Source organism: Engystomops pustulosus, chromosome 1 (assembly GCF_040894005.1).
Source record: "Engystomops pustulosus chromosome 1, aEngPut4.maternal, whole genome shotgun sequence".
Classification (NCBI taxonomy): Eukaryota; Metazoa; Chordata; class Amphibia; order Anura; family Leptodactylidae; genus Engystomops; species Engystomops pustulosus.
In genome coordinates this window covers 67,514,100-67,537,973 of record NC_092411.1, presented here as the reverse complement: position 1 = coordinate 67,537,973, position 23,874 = coordinate 67,514,100, and the positions used below count along the sequence as shown (strand labels likewise).

The 23,874-nt window shown below is 40.5% G+C and overlaps 1 protein-coding gene across 2 annotated transcripts in view; it reads right to left on the bottom strand.

Moving 5' to 3' along the window:
• Positions 1 to 4,465: 4,465 nt before the first annotated feature.
• The window catches only part of SH2B3 (SH2B adaptor protein 3), a 104,288-nt gene continuing 84,879 nt past the window's right edge, over positions 4,466 to 23,874 (bottom strand). For both annotated transcript variants that reach the window (XM_072142955.1, XM_072142946.1), the window contains 5 exons: positions 20,974 to 21,062; positions 17,003 to 17,097; positions 16,238 to 16,452; positions 12,852 to 13,023; positions 4,466 to 10,952 (listed from right to left, as the gene is read on the bottom strand). In XM_072142955.1, the coding sequence (XP_071999056.1) occupies positions 10,651 to 10,952; positions 12,852 to 13,023; positions 16,238 to 16,452; positions 17,003 to 17,097; positions 20,974 to 21,062 (873 nt within the window). In that variant the 3' untranslated portion in view covers positions 4,466 to 10,650. The remainder of the gene's footprint in view (positions 10,953 to 12,851; positions 13,024 to 16,237; positions 16,453 to 17,002; positions 17,098 to 20,973; positions 21,063 to 23,874) is intronic.

Sequence of the window (23,874 nt, the reverse complement as noted above, 5' to 3'; positions counted from 1 at the left end):
TGCTCAGGCTGAGCTATGCCCAAAACGACCCCCACCCACTAAACTTTACATTATCTCTATTGTTGGCCATGAATGCACATGTACATTATTATTTTATTTTTTTTAAATCTCACATTCCCAGTCTCTTTCTTCTGCAGGTCTAGGTAATTTTTTGTACCACTTTGCTACTTGTTTTCTATGGGAATTTAGGTTCCTGCATGTGCATAAACACCATGTCATTTACTTGTGATGGAGACTGGAATGGACAGGATTAGCTCTCAGTCAATCCGTCCCAGAGAAGTGAATGGAACAAAGGTCGTACATGCACACTTCCACTCTAGTCACACAGTAGACATGGGTAGGGCGACCATCATGGGGGAAATGTAGAACTGCAGGGGGCCCGATATGCAGGGCACCCACTGACTCCCGACCTTCAATATAAATCTATGATGTGTGTCTTAAGACGTAGACTGCGCTGGTGCGAATGAGGCGCCACTACCTTCGCTGTTTGGGCCATGGCAACCGGGCCAAAGAGAGGAGTTTGGCTGCAGGGAGCGCAGGTGGGAGAGTATTTATTTTTTTTTTGGTTGCATGAGTATTGGGGGGCAAGTGCTGGGTTACATATGTACTGTATTGTATACACACCCTTAATGAATTGGGGGTGCTGCATATATAATTTGGCAGTGCTGTTTAGAGGGACCCATTGCATCACCTATCGGCTGTGATGACAGAAGTATATTTTGGCCATTGTACTTTCTTTGCTTGTACGACATTAGCTATTGGTGCCTTAACAATGGTGTATCCGGCAGGCGATGACCGGTTATTTCATGAGTTACTGGTAGCAAACAGCTGCAATCTTTGCATGATCCCTTCTCCCTATGTAGACGCCACAATTCACCACAGGAAATACTGTACTGTCAGAGGCTGTTGTGGTCATTGCCCCACTGGACAGATGTAAACCCCAGCACTCTCCATTGATGCAGTGCTAAACGTGTATTTCTGCTAATATCTGTAGGTGGTGTGTTCCCTTTTACTTGTGGGCTATCGGCCTGGGTACATTGAGTGCTTGTTAGATTTTTAAGCAAACATAGGGAAATTTTTGCTTCAAGGATGCAAATCGTTGTAAAGTGAAGTGTTAATAGGAGTCAATAGTTTCCTTTCTGTAGTTTGAATGATATTCTGTCCGTTAGGATTGTTCATGGGCCATTAGAGGTTGTACATTTGCATGTTGCAAGAATTTGTACACAAATACGTATTATGCTTTAAATTTGCATATCAAGCTTTTACAGCATTTTTTTTATTAACTCTTAATAGACTTCCGAGGACATGACGCTAAGAGTAATGCAAGTCCTCTATTGGAAAAGAGCAATGCTCCTAAATAGCAGAGTTCAGGAACGGCCTTCAGCTAAGTTTGCACTTAACGTTTGCCAGCTTTTGGTCTGTGTGTAGAGGTTACACTCCTGTCAACACAAAACTGAATACATCAGCATTGTGCTGGAGCAGAATCCCTCAATTGGTACGTCTTTTGGATTGAAGTGTTTGTCGCGCCATACTTTAAAGGAAACCTACCACTTCTGAAGGTAGGTATGAGATGCAAACACCGGGCACCAGCTCAGGGTGAGCTGGTGCCGGTGCTTAGTCTCGTTAGTGTTAAAACCGCGGTATCGCGGTTTTAACACTTTTTAAACTTTCTAGCAGAAACTGCTTCGGCGCTGCGTGCGCACGATCGTGCGCGCGCCTACATTGGAAATGCCGCAGGCGCCGAAGCAGTTTCTACTATAAAGTTTAAAAAGTGTTAAAACCGCGATACCGCGGTTTTAACACTAACGAGACTAAGCACCGGCACCAGCTCACCCTGAGCTGGTGCCCGGTGTTTGCATCTCATACCTACCTTCAGAAGTGGTAGGTTTCCTTTAAGTGATATAATTCATAGCTCAAACCTGCACCAGCTCAAAGGAAATCTACCATCAAAATCCATCTTGATAAACCACTTACTCATAGATCCATGCACCATGACTGAGGAAATATTCTTATATTAGTTATCCAGAAAATTATGCTAATGAGCCTGAAGGACTACCCTAGCTCCCCTGTGATTTGGGCTTACACTCCACCCTCTCCCTGCTTGCTGAGCACTTGAGCTGTGAGCACTTTATTAGCATCATTTTAAAAGTTGATTTTAGAAAGGAGGCTTGGTATTACCAACATAAGATTTCCAGTGTCACACTGCCTGGATCTATGAGTAAGTGCCCTTGGTTTATCATGCTGGATTTTGATGGTAGACTTCTTTTAAAGGGCAAAAATTTTATTAGGCAAAACTTGATGCTATTTAACTCTGTACAATTTATACAAACCCTTTATACATTTACCCTCAAGTAAACTTTAGATACGCTTCGGTGAAGGAGTGTGAAGCTGTCTGCTGCAGAATACTGTAGCATGCCTTGTGCCACATTTATTAAGGGTTTTTAGACCTCCACTTTCTTAGGTGATTAGACTTTCCAGAGACCGTAAGTAAGGAGCTCAAGGGGTTTATTGGGGGAATATGAATCTGATACAAAAACCCACAATGCTATACATAAATGAATACAACAATATCATTATTCACTACATGGAGTTTAAATAGTTTGCTTTTATGATTCACAAAATTTTATGGGCTTTCTAAAGTAGGCGGAGTTATCTCCAAGATGGCCACCATCTACAACTACCTCTCCCATGATCCCTCAGTTCTCCTCCTCCCTCTTATGCTATGCTCCCAGTGATGATCTAACACATTGTCCTGCTCCTGTTACTATAGTAAGAACGTGTAACTAACATCACTGCACATTACCTCACTGAGATGACGTCTCACCACAACACTGGCCATATAGGATGCACTGCAACCAACCCACTACAGCCAAACGTAGTGATGATCACATGACCTGCCCAGGCAGATGCAGGACATGTGACAGCGGCCATCTTCTGCCCTGTTGCTCTTCCAGAGGGACAAAGTAACAGAACTGATTAAAGGGCCAGTAGCATTTTAATTCTACATTATAATGTATTTCACCAGCATTTTTATGCTAAAGATAGCAAAACTTTAAATAACTAATTGTATATTAGCTTGTAGTTTAATGATCTATTGATCTATTTGAATATGAAATATGCTTATTCCTGGAATACCCCTTTAAGTCAGACACACTATCCCTCATCTCTCAGATGTCAGAGGATTTCAACAGAAAGCTGACTGACACATTACACAGTTTTGTTAAAAGTTTAGGTATGCTTTATAGATAGAAACCCCTGCTTGCACAAAAATGCATTTTTTTTTTTTCAATCTGAGGTTAAAATTTTAAAAAACACACCAACAAGCAGTGATGAAAGCCTCAGTCCCCCCTCCGCAGGAACCATTGTAAAAAATATTGTGCTATGCTCACTATCTGTTAGGCCCATTTCACACTTGCATCAGGTGTTTCCATACATTCTGCATAGTAGAGACAATAATAGGAATGTGGGTTCTATTCCCAACAGAACTGTGTGAACGGAGTCTTATTTGAGGCATTCTCATCTCATAGCATGACGCTTTATACCAGTGTGAACAGAGGCTGCAGGCCATATACAGCATCAGTTTGTAACTGGATTATCAGTGTAATTTACATGAGAAAAATAGTCAGATCTACACATCTGATGCGTAAAAGAAAGCGTCTGAGTCGGGCAGTGTAAAACTACTTCATACTAACAATAAGGTATTGTGAGAGCAGCTGAAAAGGTTAAGAAAATGAAATTTGAGGTAACGTCCTGGACTACTTAATGCTGCTTGAACATGTATGTGAGATGACTGACTATTAGTGTTTGAGATGATCTATTTTCATTAGCACAGCTGGATGTTATACTCCGGCCTGCCAAGAAAATCTCTCAGAAATGTGTGCGGTTACTTCCTCTTCCGATTACCATTTTACAGCCAAAACCAACAAGAATTCAGAAAGAAAAAAGTGACTGTAGACAAGAAGACATGGGCTGAGATGATCTGCCGCCTCCATCACTGGAGATCATGTATTGTCATATGATAAAGAGCAATGGCCGACACACATTCTTAGACTTGTCCCACAAGTAAATCCCTAATTCAGCAAAAAGGACAACTGCCACCTTTTAACCCCTTAATGACCGAGCCATCTTTATTTTGTGTGTTACCTTTAAAATTTTGCAGTGTTTTTCTTGTGACACTTAGGCCCCATCACTGATCACAGCCCCAAAGAGGTCTATGGCACCCCGGTCACATCTCACAGCACCATGACTGAGCGACAGAGGTGATGAGCACTCACTCCCCCTCCCTTTTCCATCCAACCAGACCAACATACTGGTCGTGTGAGAATGAGCATATATGAAATGTATAGCATATATATGTTTAGTTTTTTAATTTAACTCAAAATGACCATTTATAAAATAATTCCCTATTGTGTGAAAGCCAACGGGAATGGCAATGTTTTTTTTTTTTTTCTTTAATAGTGTAGAGAGAGATTCTTACAAAATATTCAATGTAATTTCTAAAAAAAAGTTAACTTTTAAAGACCTCTGCTTTTAAAAACCCTTTGGGACATTTAACCCCCAGACCCCCCCCCTGCTTTTAAAAATTCTCCACTGTAACTGGGGCCACACTACAAGCAAATGTTTGGGGCAGAGTTCTGCTTGCAGACCTGGAGATCATGTGACCACTGGACCTATAGAGCCCACATCATTACCACCTAAGTATTTTGCACATATCACTACTTCAGCTCTATGCAGTCCAAAAAAAAAAAAGATAGCAGAAGGAGTTTTTTTTATTACAGGGGGTCTATGTAGCTCCTGACAGCTGGAGAACCAGTTCTGCTCCTGCGATCAGCACAGGACAAACTGCAGCAATGCCAAAAGATATTGGTGGTCAGGATTGAATTAACAATGTAAATTCCTGGCCACGTTAAGAAATGAAGCTCTTGTACACCTTCATGTAAAAACATGAGTGCTCTTGCATGTCTGCTGTCACTTCAGACCCTCTATGGGACATCCAAAGTTATTTAACAGGACACTGTCAGTAAAATCATTTTCACATGTGCATTTTTTGTCGGGCAACTGAATTTTTCTGGCACACCAATTAAATTTTCTGGTGCCTGCTAGACCACACCCCTTTTCTGAGGCCACGCCCCTTTGACTAGTCTGACATTTGTCTAAAACTCACAATAAATGTTGCGATCTGCATTTAAAGTGGAAATTAACATCAACATGTCTCCTCCAGAATTCTGGTGTATCTCTTCATAGTCAACGGGGCGAGGCTTTGTCCCAATCACACATGAGTTTCCACTTAAACACATATGAGATAAGGATGAGCACCAAGTGGTTTGAATGTAAATAATGCAATGTAAAAAACCTGGTGCTTGTTTCAACGGACACACATATGTGATCTGGCCAAGCCCCCTCCGTGAACAAGAATTTTTTTAACCCCTTAACACTGAAGCCACTTTTCACCTTCCTGACACGGCCCATTTTTCAAATCTGCCCTGTGTCACTATAAATGGTTTTAACTTCGGAACGCTTTAACATATCCAAGTGATTTTAAAATTGTTTTCTCGTGACACTTTGTACTTCATGTTAGTTGAAAAATTTTGGTGGTATGTTTTGCATTTATTTATGAGAAAATCAGATATTTGGTGAAAATTTGGAAAAATTCTTGATTTTCGAACTTCAAAATTTTCTACTTTTTCCATACATAACCGCAAAAATACTTAATAACTACCATTTACCGAATGTCTTCTTTATGTGGACATGGTCAGCGCGACCGTGGCATGTTAGGGGTTAACACCCGGAATCGAAGAAATCTCTGATCGCGGGTGTTAGGTGCATATAGCCACACCCGCAGCTTCTGGCCCGAAGTTTGACGTAATAGTACTGCATTTTGTGGGAACGCACCTCCCGCGATGCAGTACTATTACATCAAATGTCGGGAAGGGGTTAATATATGTTATAAGAGAAAAGTGCTTTTTTGTTGCCACTTGCTGCAACATTTCTATTATGTAATCAGTTTTTTTATTTGGATGATTTATAGTGAGTGGTCAAGCACACAGAACAGGAGCAAGTCTTTCCATTATACCTTACTTGTTTTGGCTGTAATAACTGAAGATGTGAACTGGGCCTTAGGGATCATGATGTGCACATGATGGGGGAAGATGTATGAATGTGTCGGTCTTTGGACCAGTGCAGAGTAGTATTAAACATTTCTCTGCTGCTCCAGATTAATGATAGAGTCTGAAAACCTGATTAACTTGTATTTTGCGTTCCCTTTTATACGCAGGACATGCCCCTTTTTCAGAAAGTCGGAAAACTGCCTAAAATGGTCTAAAACCATCAGCACATTTACTATATGCAGTTTGCCTGTGTTGTATGCGGAGGGTGCCAGATTCAGCAGCTCTGAAAGAGGGCACCTTTAACATGGGGCGTGCAATACAATTCTGTCGACTTTGCATGTTAAATGTGTCGCGCATCTATTAAATATTCCTGAACATAAAACTTGCCTTCACTAGAAACAAGTGGACCATAAAGATGATGATTTTATAAGAAGTCCTGCTAATTGAATGAAATTTAAATGTAAAACTTTGATTAACAAATTGTGATAATTCCTAGTGGCGGCCTTGGAAAGATCTAGGACTGTTATGTCTCTGTATGAGAGATGTACACACAATCTTTTAGGCTACAATTACACGACTGTCAGGGGGACGTAGCTGTACTTATGTCCCCCATAGACAACAATGGGCGCACAGAGCAATACGATGCGGCACCGCACCACTCCGTACACAGGGAAAAAGCTAGGAGATGTCCACACTTTCCCCATGTTATGGCACCGTGTATCTCTATGGAGAAGGGGAAGGGTCCTCTCCATCACGGCGAACGTATGCGTGTGAATGCAGCCTTACTCTGAGCGCATCCAATAATAATGAAAGAAGCCATATACATACTGGTAGACCTTCTAATTTGTATAGATTTAATTTGTGTATATCTTATTTTCTCAAATAAAGATACTTGTAATACTTGTCTTAACACAACCAGTTTTCTCTCCCTGTGGAAGCCAATCTAACAACTGGGACAGAAATACTTTTTCTCACCACTATCTTTGTACATCATTAAGGTCACAGACAGAATAACAAAACTGGAATAGTTCTCTTCCTTTCGATAAATTCTGATATAGCACAAAGTGTAGTGCAGAACCTGATTGAGGCCTTGTTCCCCAACAATGCAGAATCCACCATAAGGCCTGGAAAGTCTGCGTACAAAGGGACTGTGGTCTGGTGTTTGCAGCCCATGTGTCATAGGTGTGGTCCGCTCTCATGCCAATGACAGTTGAAGAGATCTCCAGGTCTGCAAACATGGGCAGAAATAGGACCCACTCTATAATTTGCAGCTTAGGCAGTCATACATGGGGTTGGAAATACCAGTGCCATGTGTATGAGCCCAATGAGATACATGAGGACATGTGCTAGCTGCTGAAACAATGGCTAACACTCGTCCAAAAAAATACAATATTCGTATGCATGAGCCCTAATGGGCCATTTCTCGTTCTCATTTCTTGTAGATGGTTGGAGGCAATGCAGTGACCTATAGGACAAAGCCCATTTGTAAGTGGAGTTCTCAGCCGCTAGACAATGATGCATATACATGAGACGACAAAACATGAAGGTACAATCTGATAAAGAAATGAAATAGTACAGTGGCCACCAAGTCATATGTCTGCTTTTATTTTGGAATTGCCACATTTGCAGAATGACAAAACTTGGCAATGTGGGGTATAATTGACATGATTGTAGCTATCCAACTCAGCATGAACCCACCATTTATGAATACATTTCTAAAAACGTGTTATTTATATAATAATATAATAAGAATGCTTTATAGGTCTTTGTTAAAGAAGCTCTCCACCTAAAATATACAGGATGAAAAGGGGTTTTGTGTGGACTTAAAGCTACATTGGCATTTACAGTCAAGAAGATGAAGAATCTGCCTTTGAGTGGATATAATTTTAAAAAAGGGAGCTTGGGCCCCAGAAACCAGGTCTGTGGCGACAATTTAGGTGGAGAACCTCTTTAAAAGCTGAGCTCACTCCATATGTGTGATTCCATACATTTGTGATTCTTGGATCTATAGAGCTGACCAGGCACAGACAAGCGAGATTCTCTATTTTCTATTATTTTCTTTCTATTCTCTAATATTGGAGTGCTTGCTATTACACCTCTGGTATTGAAAATTCAGTAAAAATAACTCTCCCCCCAACCCCATTGTAACCCATCGCAATCTATTATGTCGATGCTCCACCTATACCCTGCTATTCCAGGATACCCTCCAATCACATCCCTTGTTACAGGGATCTCTGTCAGTAACCGCGTGTGCAAGTTTTCTGCCAGGCCGCATTTAGAACAATGCAGACAGACATTATGCCCATGTCAATAATATACAGTGGAGAGATCACACCGCCATATCCGTTCCCCATTACACCAGGTACTCAGAAATACTGGTTACGTAAAAGTGCTGGCTGCTATTAAGTGCTGATAGAAGAGAGAACTATATGTAACATGCAGCCCACACATAAAATGTGTGAGACTCCTGGAGCTAGGAGAGCCACGATTCAGATATTTAGTAATGCTCGAGGCATGAGAGTGATATGGGCAGCACAAGAGGAAGAAGGAGAAAATTAGAGGACCAGATCATTATCTTGTGGGTAAACATGGGGCTAATGCTGACAGACTGTAGTATAAAGCTGCCACAATTAAATACATCATAAAATATCATTTTCTAAATGTATATAAAATATATTAGCTTTTTAGTGATCAAGAAGGCACAATACATATTGATACGTCTTAGAGAACAGGTGGAAACCTCACCCGTGGCTGCATTGTTCATTGCTACCTGACGTATGACGTATGATACAAGACAATGCTAAAAGGATTTTTATAATGCTTATGGAACTTTGTGAATTTGCAATGTGGACGAAGTTTAAAGGAAAACTTTTGGGACCTTTCAACAGGAGACTATGAATTATGTAAAAAAATGTGGTTTAAAGGTGGTACACACTGCATGCAACCTATCCTAAATATGTAACAGATTTGGTTTCGCTCTTATGAACAGTTAAAGAGGACCTGTCACCCTTAAAAACAGCACTAGGAGCTGCTTACTAAAGCGCTTCTCATGAATACGCTGGAGTGCTTTGAGAGTAGTCCGGCATTTCTAGTGTACAGCGTGGCAGTGTCTGTGAACGTTAACACTGCTGGGACTGTTGTAGCACTACGAGTTGCTTACTTTTAAGGGTGATAGGTCCTCTTTAAGATGGCCTGCCTTTCTGATTAAGCGCTTATTCACACCACTGTGCCCAGTGCCCATCCGTTAAAAAATTGATCAGTTTTTATCACACTCGTAAGGTATCCATCGTTCCAACAATAGTTAGAAGGCAGAACACTTGGTGACAATCATGGGTGGCATACTGAGAAAAAAAATGGATGTGTGAATAAGCTCTTAGCTAATATCCCTCTGGCGAGGGCTCAAACTCACAAGCCAGCTCAAGCACATGCTCAGTGCAGGAGAAACCAAGGAAATCAAGGATTAGTACCCTGACTGTTCTTCTACCTCTAGAACTTCACAGGGTTAGTGCAGCTTTACCTTTGCCGAGTTCGGTCCAAACTCTGCAAGGTGGAACCCGCCGTATTTGCCTGTGGCACGCACCATACTTGTTTAAATAATGATGAAGCATAAAATTAGTTTAGGGACAAGTCAAATATAGTCATTCTACACTAATACACGGTAGTGGGAATTGTGGATTGGAGAGGGGAAGGGTGTGAAAGGTCCAGACAAGTTCAGTTTAAATAAATAATGTTATGATCCAATCTGCAAGTTTCACAATTAATGCGCTGTCAACATGATCCATATTTGCCATCTCCTCTGCAAGTCTGACCATGTGACATTATACTAATGTCAGTAAAGTCCTAGTTTAAGGCACATAGGCTATACAACATTAATCCTTTCACTGATAATGTGACTACACATCAATGTCTATATTACACAATAATATCTCCTTCTCAGTGGATGCTTACACCATGGATTCTATGTCCTGAACATATGGACAGACCTACTCCGTTGTCCATTTTCCTAGTCAGCTTTAATATGGGCGATTTCATTGCAATTTTACATAGCTACCTATCTAGCGAGAGAGGGTGTCAGCATGAATCTCTGTGTTACATACACCACTGCCCCATCTCATGTAGATAATACTGTAGGCCCGGAAACTATCTTGTCAATCTCAGCAAAAATACGAATAGTCTTGGCCATTAATGTATGGAACACAGAAGAGGACAAATACTCCACACTTCTCTTGGAACTAAATTAATTCACCTTTACATAACTGCCTTTTGTAAACAGTAACACGAAAACTGATAAGTTGCTTACAACTTAACCCTTCTCTGCACCCTATATTGGAACAGACATTCCAGGCAGGAAAAAAGCGGAGGCCCTTTAACAGGCCTAATACAATAACACCCAAAGGGGATGTAAAACTTTACTCATCCCTGCAATATATAGAAATAAAAAAAGACAGATTACATTCTTTTCTTGATCAGCATGTGTTAAGGCTTTTGTGATTGTAGGAAGGTAAACGTGTCAGTTCAGTATTTACAGCACACTGCCGCACTGTCATAGCGGAGTGTAAGGATTGTCTATTGCTCGTAAATGGCCCCTTGAGTCCATCTCGTAGTCAGATTCCCTCTGACTGCTTGAATGTGCCCTCCCGGACTCACTGCGTAGAAAGTTCCGTTCCAGTTCTTCTGGCGGGGGAACCAAGTGGAAAATTTGTTCAGAGTAGGAGTTAGGAAGCGAGTCGTCGCCATAAGGGTTTCTCTGTAGGTTTGCTGGATGGAGGTGGGGAACACTGCGCTCCATACTTGTTCTCTGGATTGGCAGTGGGAACAGTAACGGACTGACTGTGAGGCTCTGGTCTGTAGGATAGAGAGAGAGCGAATCATCAAAATCAAGGTCTTACAACTTCACATATACAGCCCCACACCATAATCCTTAATAACCTAAAAAAATGTATAGGACAAAAAGTTTAGCAGTATCAATAAGGGGTAAGTGAACCAGGGAACATAGAAAAGTATGCAATTCATTTCTAATATAATAGATCCCATATTATACATTGGCTGACTGTATAGTATGTGCAGTTTATGTTGGTGAAAGGTTGGGCTTCACTTTAAGCAAAGGCAATGGAGAACTGTTCTCCTGAGAAACATCTGAACATCTGAGGCCGCCATCAATGAATCAATTCAGTTCTGAAATGAAAACTTGAACGGCGAGTTCTGAGCGAGGCACAGCTGCGCGCTAAATAAAACCTCTCTTATTGTACGACAAACCTGTAAGATTCGCTGTGCTGTCTGTGTTCATGTTCAACAATATATGAAATATTATGTTTAGGAATCATTGACAAAACATTCTTCTTTCAGCATTATAGTAGTGATGGAATTAAAAAATAGAAAGAGAAGACTATGTACAGCACCAGTCTGAGGTCAATATGTAGGGCACATGTCTAGAAATGTCTCTCCTACGTACTTGGCTATTGAACACCTTCTGTGTCGGTGTGACGCCTCTGTATCCAAAAACTGTTGGTGACAGTTGCGTGCAATGCCCGAGACAGGTAAGTATACTTCCTTATTTATTTATTCCCATCTTAAAAAAAAATAATGCAGGTCTAGACAATACCTTCATATTTTCCACAGTAAATACAGGTGAAAAAACAAATGGGCATATTGATTCCCTCTCCCAAAACAAATGGGCACATTATATACATTTGATGTTTTATCTGATGAAGCCCTTTTTCTGTCAACAGGATTTAAAGGGAACCTGTCAACAGAAATCGACCTAATAAACTTGAAGGTGTTACGCTGCTTACAATATTCTGGTAGTGGCTTAGGAGGCCATTTGCTTATGACAGGGGTTTTCCCACGACAGGGGATTTCAATCCCCTAATGATGTTAACAAAATAAAGATCATTTTACCCCTTACTTTACAATTTACTCAGTTTTATTGCTGTTTTAGCTCCTATCACTCCCTAGGCTGCTCAGTGTAAAATCCCAGGCTGCTCAGTGTAAAAAATGGGTGGAGACTCTCTAAGCAGACACTTTACTGTATTATTCATCTAGTTTTGTGGGGTGACTGTGTGGTTACATTATCAGTGTACAAGGTGTATATGCCTATTGCAGAGTCAGCTATGCTACATCTCTGTTCTCACTCTCAAATGTGCCTGCCTGCATTTCCCTTCCCCAGGATCACTTATCTCCTTGTAGCTTGTAGTTTGCAGCTTGTCTCTCCTCACAGTCTCCTGCCAGGAAGTGAATCAGTGAGCTCTGGTGCTAGGACTGCAGGGGGCAAGACACAGAAATCTCATCTGCATGATCTCACACAGAAATCAAGATGTCGCCCCACGACCCTACGTCTCAAGTTACAGGGTCGGATCTAGGGGCAACTGAAATTATTTACAGCAGGACTGATAGAGTCAGGTTGGAATTATATCTGTGAAATGCTGCATTTTTGTTAATAACAGTGAATTAGAAAATGTGTTATTTTGATGTGCTGAATACCCCTTTAAGCGTGTACTGTTCTCCGGAGGAATATATCTAAAATACATTTTCTAAGTTACACATAAACCTCTTTCTTCACAGCCAAAATATAGCTGAAGTCACCCTCCCAGTGTTCATGAGCCAAAGGGCCCCATATTTGGCTGGTGGAGTCTTCTGAAGACAATGTAACCATTTGTGTAGGCAGTCATATGAGCCCTATGTGCAGTACACATTGAGCTAGTGAGTAAACAATCTCGCATTAATAACACAGGAGTTGACTTTTACCTTGTGAATGAACAGCTGATACTATGTAACTGGACAACTTCACATCTCCGGCAGCTCCACACTCTAGTGGTATTGGTTGCAAACGAAAGTAGTGAAGCATTTCTACAACAGACAGGAAACGGAGGTGTTGGACCCGACACTGACCCCTTTCTGTCAATGTGAGACGCAGGTGCTAGAAAACAGATACAGTATTTCAGTTTATTCTTAATTAATTCTTAAAACGATTACTGGAAAGTTAAGAGGATTTGGAAATCGTGTCTATTTTGTACATGCAGATATAATTCTTCTTTTTCTGTATATCACGGGGGCTGCCGTCTGTTATGCTCTGGTAACAGCAATAATTCTATACTATACAGCAGCCTCACAGCCATGAAGAGTGGCAGACTGGAGAGGGCTCACAGAGGTCTATTGGAGACATTTCTACATCTGCTCTGTGCAGAGATGGGGGTGGCTGGGGGCAGATCAGCAGTCACATCCTTAATTGTCAGTAGTTCATGTAACGACTGTGTGTTCTATAGAGTATAGAATCACATAGAGTAATGCTGTCTGTCTTGTCTGGGATCTAATAAATATACAACTGTATAGAAAGGTTTCTTGTATGCAATTGTACTTGTGCCACATACACAAACCATGTAATTCATCCAAGAACAAAAAAGAAGGATGCGTATTGGCAATGGAAAATGATAATCACTACTAAAATAGTGCAATAAATCTTTAATAATTATGTGCAAGATTCCAGACCATTAAAAACATTTAAAAGACATGTGAATACAGTTTCATGGCAGTATATGAATAAATACTGACCCTGTAATGAGAAGTCCTGAAGAGTTAACGCATGCCCACCCGTCACCGTGTCTTAGCGACTGATACAGTGCTGGGACAGTGGTCAGGTGTTTATAGGGCCATGCCCCGGAGAGAGCGTGGTGCTGGACACCAGACAAGGTAAGTACTAGTTTTGGGGGTTTTTTTTGCTTATGCACTCAGCTTTTCATTACTGGGCATTTCATTACTGGGGGTCTGTGACCAACCATAGGCTTATACTCGAGTCAATAAGTTTTCCCAGTTATTTATGGCAACATTAGGAACCTCGGCTTATACTCGGATCGACTTATACTGGAATATATCCGATACACTGACATTTAAACAACATCAACCTTCTTTAGCAAAACTATATATACAGATATCCACATACAACAGGAGAAATTGCACTAATAGTAAACTACAAAAGAAGGTTATAGAGCGTCCATTATACAAAGTATTGTGCTTTCCAATATGATCGCACTTTTGTAAGAAATAATGTATTTTGTTATTATACAATACTGTAATAAGAAGATGTACTAGTATTTTTGATACAAATGATTGCAATATTTGATGGTGGGATGTTGATACATTGATGCGCCCATAATCGATCACTTAAATAGCCTCATGGTGGGAGGTGTATATAATGGGAATTATGGGTATTATGATATGGGCATACAGACCCAATGGTATTTAGACACTTAATTTTGTGGTACACTGTAGTCTACTGTATACGGTATATAGGTATTTGTTGCAGTATTGTAAGAGTGTTGTACATTTCTATTCTCATGCACACATTTTGCTCACACCAAACATACATTATGTAGGATCTATATTAATTCACACCACAAGCTACTCTATTTATATACATTTTTCATATGTTTAGTACACATTTTTGTTTTACAACACTCTACACACACATTCACATGTTATTTTGGTTTACTTTTATTATTACACTTAATATTGGTGTATTGTGTATCATTGAAAACTGGGTTCAATAAGAATTATGCAGTGTTTTTTTATTATTACAGTGTTACCAACAGGTATAATTACAGGTGAGTTATAAATTACATAATGTGGCAAAGAACAACAATATCTGGACATAGTGTTATTTTTGAAGTGGTATGGATAGAATCTACGCATATTGCAATTCAACTTGAGAAATGTTAGGTTGGGTCATTTTATTATTGGTGGTATGGCGAATACTATGATGTAGGCTTTGATTGTTGTGGTCACACCTACTTTGGTTATCTAATACGGCACTGTCTGATCAGACATATTTGAATAGAGAAACGTATGGCGTGCCGATATAATAATCCCTATGGGGGCGTGACTCAAGTAGGGGATTTTTTCCATGGTGCTTGCCCCCGCTTGTTCCAAATGGAATACATTAGTAATCTTCAGAAGGTGAGGATGTTATCATCAGCCAATTGAAGTATATAAACCCAGCCTTGTAAGGTAGACACCACCCTCAGATGAAGGCTAGTGCCAAAACACGCATTGGGGTGTCTTGTCACCGTCGTTAGACACAGTACCACATGGGTAAGCAATGTATTTGAACTACTGAACATCTAGGTCTTAGGCAGCTGTATTGTGAACCAACACAGGTTCTAGTTTATTTTTTGGATACATTGGCACTGTTTGTAGGAGAGGAACGCTTTTTGCTGCTTAAATTTACATGTGCAATATTTTATAATGACTGTGTGGATTTTCCCTTACTGCCATCTATCACTGTCCATGTATGTGTTTTGCCCCCCTTTGTGTCCCTATATAATGTCCACATGTTCTCCTGGCAATGATCTTTAATTGATTTTTGTTGGAAAATATTAAATACAGACATTGGCGGGGAAGGGGGGAGTCAGGAACAGGGATCTACGTATTATTACTGAAATGTTGATTATTAGGGTAATAAAGGCAGAGACCTCTACTCAGGTTCCAATAGCCTATGCTTGAAAAAAGCTCCATTGAGGAGCTGAAACATCGCATCTGCACTTTGGATGAATGAACACCTTTTTTCAACAGATGTGCTGCCTCAATCGCTTTTCTTTCAATAGCCTCTGCTATGCTGATTTTAAAAATGCCATTGTCAGCATTGTGGATTTCAATACTATATATATATGTGTCATTTACATTACCTGCTCCCTGCCAACATCATGTGGTGAGTTCAGGAGAGGGGCAACTGTAGCCTTTGTGTACCTGTGTCTCCCCATATAATTTTCCTCTTCTCCACATCATCCACCTCCCTCCTCTGCCTGCTCAATGCACATGAGAGGAAGTTGGGAGGGGGAGGGAGCTGCATGAATGTGGAGGAGAGGAGACTGACAAAGGCTGTAGCTGCCCCTCTTAGGGACTCACCACACGCTGCTGGAAGCAGGCAGGAAATGTGAATTAAACTTATATAAACTACTGAAATGATTGAGAAAGCTGACAAAGGCATTTTTAAAATCAGCTTAGCATAGGCTATTGTAAACAGCTGAAAATGATAAGGCTGGTGACAGGTTCGCTTTAACTTGTTTGGATATGTAGCCTGTATATGTTCTCTAAATCTGATACAACACATGTAAACAGAATCTTGCAAATGTCTTTACCTTAGCTCTGCCTTGGAAATTAAATGTCAGGACATACTCTCCTCTGCGGGTTTCACTTTGTCTCACCAGGAAGACTCCATGTCCCTCAAATCCCTGGGATTGAACCAGTTGTGCTGCTTTGACCCGGGAGATAGGTCCATGAAACCATGGATATGGTGACAAAAAATGGTCAGTTTTATGGCAGCATTGTTCTGGAGGAACAAAAACGGCAGCACCTGAGAAGAACAAGATTTTGTACACATTAAAAGGTCATACAGTATTGAGCAGCTTTGTGTGGATACTTGTTTCCAATGCATATGAAACTATTTCAGAGATTCTATAAATGAGCTGACTGGGGTAGAAACATTGTAAGGAAAGGGCTCAGAGAGGGGTTAAAAATAGAAAAAAGAAATGAAAAGATTTTAACCTTGTCAATCCCCAGTAACTACAGTTCCTGACTTCTTAGTCCCATTTTATGGGTCACCACTGTGACCAGTAATTGACTGAGTGCTCAGTTCCAAAAGTGGGGACTAGTTAAACGTCAGAAAAAGATCACAGGGTGAATAAGTTAATGGAGCAATTATTTTATTTTTTAACCAATTCTGAGTCCTGTTGGAAGTCTGACTAAAGATTTATAGAAAGCTTTCAGCATGCAGACTCTCTAAACAAGTCATTGGTCACAGACAGAGAGGCTGATCTGTGCTACCTCATCTATTACAATGGAGGGGCACTGCAATCCTCCCATGAAGAGAGAGGACACCTACGTCTCAAAGGGAATAAACAAACCTTGGTTAATGGAATCTGTGCTTCCACTAGGATTGGGTGATGCTGGATCTGACGGAGAAGAACTCTGCAAATCTCCTGCCTCAACTTCCTCTGTCCTAAAAAAAAAGGAAATTGGGTATTAACATCAATAGAGTTCAAGAATAACAAGTAAACATTCATACAAGCAAAAAAAGGGCAAAAACTGCTCAATTTGCAAAAGCACATGGAAATATACCATAAGGTGATATTAACACATTGTCGGATGCACAGATGCCAAATCCACCAGATTCTGCAGGATTTAGGCAAAGTTTTCGGTTTCCATATCATCACAGAATCTCTGCTTGTCATGCTTTAGTAAATGAAAAAATCATCCCTTATTCCACAGAGAACAATAATCATAGTTATAGATCTACAAGTAAAAATTGTCTAGAAAAGAAAGCCTTAGGTAGCATTTTTGGCCACATGTAGTCCTGCACAAAAATTGCTGAATTTTTTCATATGGATTAGACATAAAACCCATTCTCAGATCAAGCTCACAGGTTAAAATGCAGAGCACCTAATATTAAGAATGAGGCACAGTAAGTGTGACGATCAAATGAGATTTATTCGAATTTCGACATGATTTTTAGAAATGTAAACTGATGTCCTATCAGCATTGAGGTCCATTATTTGAAGCTTTACTACAGGAGAAAAAATTGTATAAAAAAAAGGAATCTATTCATTTTGGAAAGGCTGAAAAAGTTTGTATGTTTTCTGTAGAATTTTAGTTTACTGTTACTTTAAGAGTTCAGTGTTCGTTTAATACTGCAAAAACAAAACCACCCATTGGACTCGAACGGATGCAGGAGAGAGGAGGGTTAAGTGCTCCTCGCCCCTCCTCTTCACTGAAAGACGAGCAGCTTTACTACGGCAAAATATAGGACATGTCCTATCTTTGTCCGTACTCAGTCATGGTGCGGTGAGATAGCTTGTCCACACCGCACCGTAATCCTGTGCTATAGACATCTAGGACCGTGATCTTGCAGCCGGATCGCGGACCCCCTTTATATTCGTGTGCATAACGCCTTATTGGTGTGTAAAGAGGATTAGTCTGCTCTTCCAGAATACTTGTAAACCACTAGGAAATCAGTTCTGGAACTTCTGGTCTTGGAATATTGGGGTGGGGGACTATCATTAGCAATTGCAGGCATATTTTCTACAGCAGGAGCGGGACTGGAGTGGACTTTTAAAAAGTCGCACATCATAACTGTGACTTGCCTTGAGAAATGTGGACTTAATGAAACAAGTGAGTAGTGGAGTAGGTTTTCAAAAGTCACATAAAAAGCACAAATAAGACGCAATGTGACAATTGTGCTACATATATTTGCTAGAAACTTGCCATAACTACAATGATACATTCCCCGTGGTTCTTCTGATATTTCTACAGACAATAGAGCCGTCAATTGTGGCCATGAGAAGAATAAGCTTGTGTGCGGGTAGCCTAACAAGCACTCGTATAAATGGTAAAGAAGGATACTTCTGCTCTGACTCAACACTTTTTAACCTGCACAAGTCGAGGCATGAGCTGTCACCTGTAAGTCACACAGGCTTCATATAGGAGCCTCGAAAAGCACCGGAAACACACATGTAATTCATGGAAATTCAAGGAAAGGAGAACAGAGCTGGAGGAGGACAAGCTCTGGAAATCACACAATGATTAATTGCTAACAGAGTTCTTGGTATTTCAATAACAGGAAAAGCCTTTCAGCATAGCGCTGGAGGCTGAGCCATATGCAAACCCTACAGGTCAACATGCACTTCCTCTGCTTCCTGCTTTAGAAACAGCAAATATCACCTACACAGCAAGTCACACATGCAATGCTCCCCAGCAACACACCACTAAAGCACTTCATGCATCACAACTGACCTGAGGCAGCTTTAACCATTTATTGTACCAGAGCTACCACAGACAAATAGTGCTCTGAAAAGAAAACAGTTGCACTTTGACCTTGGCCTCATATTTTATAGTCTATGTCCCATTGTAATATATACAAACAATATACAGTATATATATATACAGTACAATGGACATTATATATGAAAGCCTGGATCTTATTACTGCTATGAAGTGTCCATGTGGAATATCTACAGTGTATCACAATATTATTTATGCTGAAATGAAGCATTGAGTACAGAACCACAGATCCACTGTATGGCAGACCCCATAAGGCAGTGAGTTCACTTCTGCCAAGCTGCAGGTGGTGGGGGAAATGTGGATGTCACATAGACTGTCCCCAGACACCACGTGCCTGCATGGTTATTAAAGGGGTTGCCCTATCTCATCTTCCATTGATTCTTGGAGAGAGACATAGGGGGCAGTATTATAGTAGTTATATTCTTGTACATAGGGGACAGTATTATAGTAGTTATATTCTTGTACATAGGGGGCAGTATTATAGTAGTTATATTCTTGTACATAGGGGGCAGTATTATAGTAGTTATATTCCTGTACACAGGGGGCAGTATTATAGTAGTTATATTCTTGTACATAGGGGCAGTATTATAGTAGTTATATTCTTGTACATAGGGGGCAGTATTATAGTAGTTATATTCCTGTACATAGGGAGTAGTATTATAGTAGTTATATTCTTGTACATTGGGGGCAGTATTATAGTAGTTATATTCTTGTACATTGGGGGCAGTATTATAGTAGTTATATTCTTGTACATAGGGGGCAGTATTATAGTAGTTATATTGTTGTACATAGGGGGCAGTATTATAGTAGTTATATTCTTGTACATAGGGGGCAGTATTATAGTAGTTATATTCTTGTACATAGGGGCAGTATTATAGTAGTTATATTTTTGTACATAGGGGGCAGTATTATAGTAGTTATATTCTTGTACATAGGGGGCAGTATTATAGTAGTTATATTCTTGTACATAGGGGGCAGTATTATACAAGTTATATTTTTGTACATAGGGGGACAGTATTACAGTAGTTATATTCTTGTACATGGTTTGGGGTCACCGCAACATGAGGAAATATACAGGCGGTCCCCTACTTAAGAACACTCGACTTACATACGACCCCTAGTTACAAACGGACCACTGGATATTGGTAATTTATTGTACTTTAGTCCTAGGTTACAATAAACAGCTATACCAGCTATCACAGGTGTCTGTAATGAAGCTTTATTGTTAATCCGGGTTCTTATGACTACCCAACATTTTTAAAATCCAATTGTCACAGAGACCAAAAAAGTTCTGGCTGGGATTACAATGATAAAATATACAGTTCCGACTTACATACAAATTCAACTTAAGGACAAACTATCTTGTATGTAACCCGGGGACTGCCTGTACAAGTTGTGGGTCACAGCATTAGAAAGGTTTAGAACCACTGCTATAGAAACTCAATACTACAGTTTCACAGACTGTTACACGGTCGTATCCTCCCCTGCTCACCCAATACTTGACCCCTTCCCCTGCCTGAGGAGGTTTCAGCACACAGTAAGAGGGGGAATGTGCTCCTGCACAGTGTTACATCCTGTGAAGCTGCAGCAAGGTGGGCTCTGGAAACATCCCCCACAGCCCTTTATAGCTTATTAGCCTAATTTTAAAAGTTAATTTTAGAAGGAAAGAGGGCATGGATAACAAATATATGATAACCATAGTCACAGTGCCTGGATAAATAAGTAATGCTTGATTTTAATGAGTTTTTTTAAGTATATGATAATCTTCCTAGAAAATGAAAGTTTGTCCAGATAAGTAGAAAAGGAAAGAGGATGATAAAAGCCAAAGAAAGTGAAGAATTAGGCACTGTGTTCTGATATGTAAATCAAAGATCTATGCAAAGTTTGTTGACCATTTAAGCAGTAAAACCTCATCATTCTTATGATATGGTTTCCTTTCCTGCTGCAACATCACATCTCTGATAATTCTGAAATGTTTACTTTGTGTTTAGTTGAAATGGGAAAAATCTCCCACCATAAAACTAAGTAGATGGCCTACCCGCAGTTCATGCACTCTTTGATTTCTGATGTCCAGGAATTTAGCTGCTGGTCATCTACAACTTCAAAAATAACTTCAGTTGTATTAACCTAAAAAAAAAATACAGGAAAACAGGAAAAAAGATAAATATCACAAAACAATCTTAATTCTGGATGAAACCCACAAAAGTTCCCTTTGAAATGTGCTTATCCACATCTAAAAGGTCTATCTATATCAGCGTGTGAGAACAATTTGTGTCGTCTAATGACTTTGCTTAGGGCAGTTAACACACATGCTGGAAAACTATGTCCACAGACATTTGTTACCCTGATCAGTCACAACAGATGTTGTAACCTATGAATCAATATATAACTTAAAGGTGTATTCCACTCTAAATAGTACCCATGTGAATATAATTTCCCATAAAGGTAGCTATGCTCTCCCTGAGAAATGTGATTGTTGTCCTTGGATACGACTACATGTATACACTCTGCTATCCCCCCCCCCCTCCCCCAATAAACTTAAATGAAAATTGGGTAAGCATGCTTGGCACAAACTCTCCATTCTGACCGACCACAGGAAGGCGGTCAATGGATCCTTGTTCTGCAGAGATAGATATGGGTGTATAATACAGGCTGTAAAACAGTGTTCTGACCTCCAGGGCTGGGAGGCTCCTGGCAGTCATTGCCACCGATCAGTGTCCCTTAATAATGTCAGAGTAAATGCTCTCTCATTTAGGCACAGATTTCTGCTGTTAACTAAGCTAAGTTATAGGACAGTGATGGCCAACCTATGACACGCGTGTCAGTGCTGACACGCATAGCCATTTTCAGTGACACGCAGCCACTGGAGAGTTAAGTTTCATCCTCGGCTCCTACACGGCCAGGTGCAGTAGCCGGGAGTCTGAGAGATTGTCCTGCACATTGTAATAAATAGATGATGTGGAAAATCCCCATATACTGCCATACTATAGTACATGGTAGGATCAATCACACAACCTAGGATTAAAGTACCCTAGAAGTTAAATAATTATACATATTTGTTATTTAAACTATAAATATCACAAAATTCCGTTTTTTTGTCAAGGTGACACACCACCCGAGTTATGCTCGTTTTTTTGGCGAATTTTGACACATCAAGCTCAAAAGGTTGCCCATCACTGTTATAGGAAGTGCAAAGTTAGACTAGACATTCTTAAACTACTCAAGAATAGACCCTCTGATAAATCTGTTGCTGGTTAAGGGCGTCCACACAGTTAAAGTATTAACTCGCTATATGCGTGTGCAGGATTTACTGAACCAAACTTAGAACTGCTGAACTGAACTGACACGCTGATCCCACACATACAAGGAACGAGTGTGTAGGAACAAACTTGTTCATGGGCAAACAGCCATAGGCAAGTTTCACACTAGTGAGTTGGACCAACTGAAGTGGCATGCTGTATTCATGATCAGTGTTTGGCACAGTTAATCCGGCAGACACACACTGCATGTTTGATGTAACACGCCTGCTTGTGAGAAACCGGCCTAACTTTGAAAAACCTGCCCCTACATAGATAAGAAAGCACTGTATGACCAAACACCAGATGGAGGTTATTGCCCCGAACATCAACCATCTCCTGGAGAAGAAAACTGTGTCCAGTGCATTTTGTTAAAGGGGTTCATATATATCGCATATAGACAAGAACAAACATGCACACATAAGATTCGGCTAAACCTACACAAGTGAAAGGAAGACCCCGCGTACGAGGGCTCACTATAGATTCAGTTATATATTGCATCTACCTTATTTATATACTCGAGTATAAGCCAAGTTTTTCAGCACAAAAAATGTGCTGAAAAATCATAACTCGGCTTATACTTGAGTCTACAAAAACAACCCTCTGTACTCACCTTCCGACGCCCCCCAGAAGGTCCTCTTCTGACCAACAATTTTTGGCTCCGGCTCCCTCTCTCTGCACGGTGCCATTGCTCGAGCTGTGACATCAGGGGCTGCAGGCTGTATACTGGGGCAGGGGTTGCAGGCTGTATACTGGGGCAGGGGTTGAAGGCTGTATACTGTGGACAGGGGATTGCACGCTATATACTGGATGGCAGGGGCTGCAGGCTACATACTGGGGGGCAGGGGTTGCAGGCTACATACTGGGGGGCAGGAGCTACAGGCTATATACTGGGAGGTAGGGTCTGCAGGCTATATACTGGGGGCATTCACTGGCGTGGCTGTATACTGGGGGAAGGCTGGGACCACTGCATTTCCTACCCTCGGCTTATACTCGAGTCAATAGTTTATTCCAGTTTTTTGGTGTTAAAATTGGGTACCTTGGCTTATACTCGGGTCGACTTATTCTCAAGTATATACAGTATATGTATTTCTCTGTAAAACCACAATAAAGTCTTTTAAAATTCCAGCATAAAACGATCCACTCTAGGACCCCTGGCTGGCGGCTATCACTCTGTACACAATCCTTGTAAGTTCACCATACGGAACTTACGTCACCAAACTACGTGCAGTCCAGAGAGACAAACTTCCAACGCACTTCGAAGACTGATGCTGTCTTCTTTGGCATCTTTAACCGTTAGCCTCTGATGGAAGTGTAGACTATACAGATATAGGTGTTTAATAAGTATCCAATGCTGTATATTTCATTGTATAACCCACAATATATTGGTTGGCACAGGTAAATTTAGTTTATATTATTATTATTATTTTCAGAAGTTCACTTTTTAGTGACCCGCTTTTAAGTTTGGGTGCAGGTCACCAAACTTTTACTAGCGACACCATTTTCTAGTCCTCATATATCTCCCAGTTAGTGCGCCAATCCTATGTTGTTTTGTCATTTAAATATTTTAAAAACCTATCTTTCTACTAAATGCGACTTTTCTATGATATACTGAAAGAAAAATACAGCAAAGGGGAGAAGGA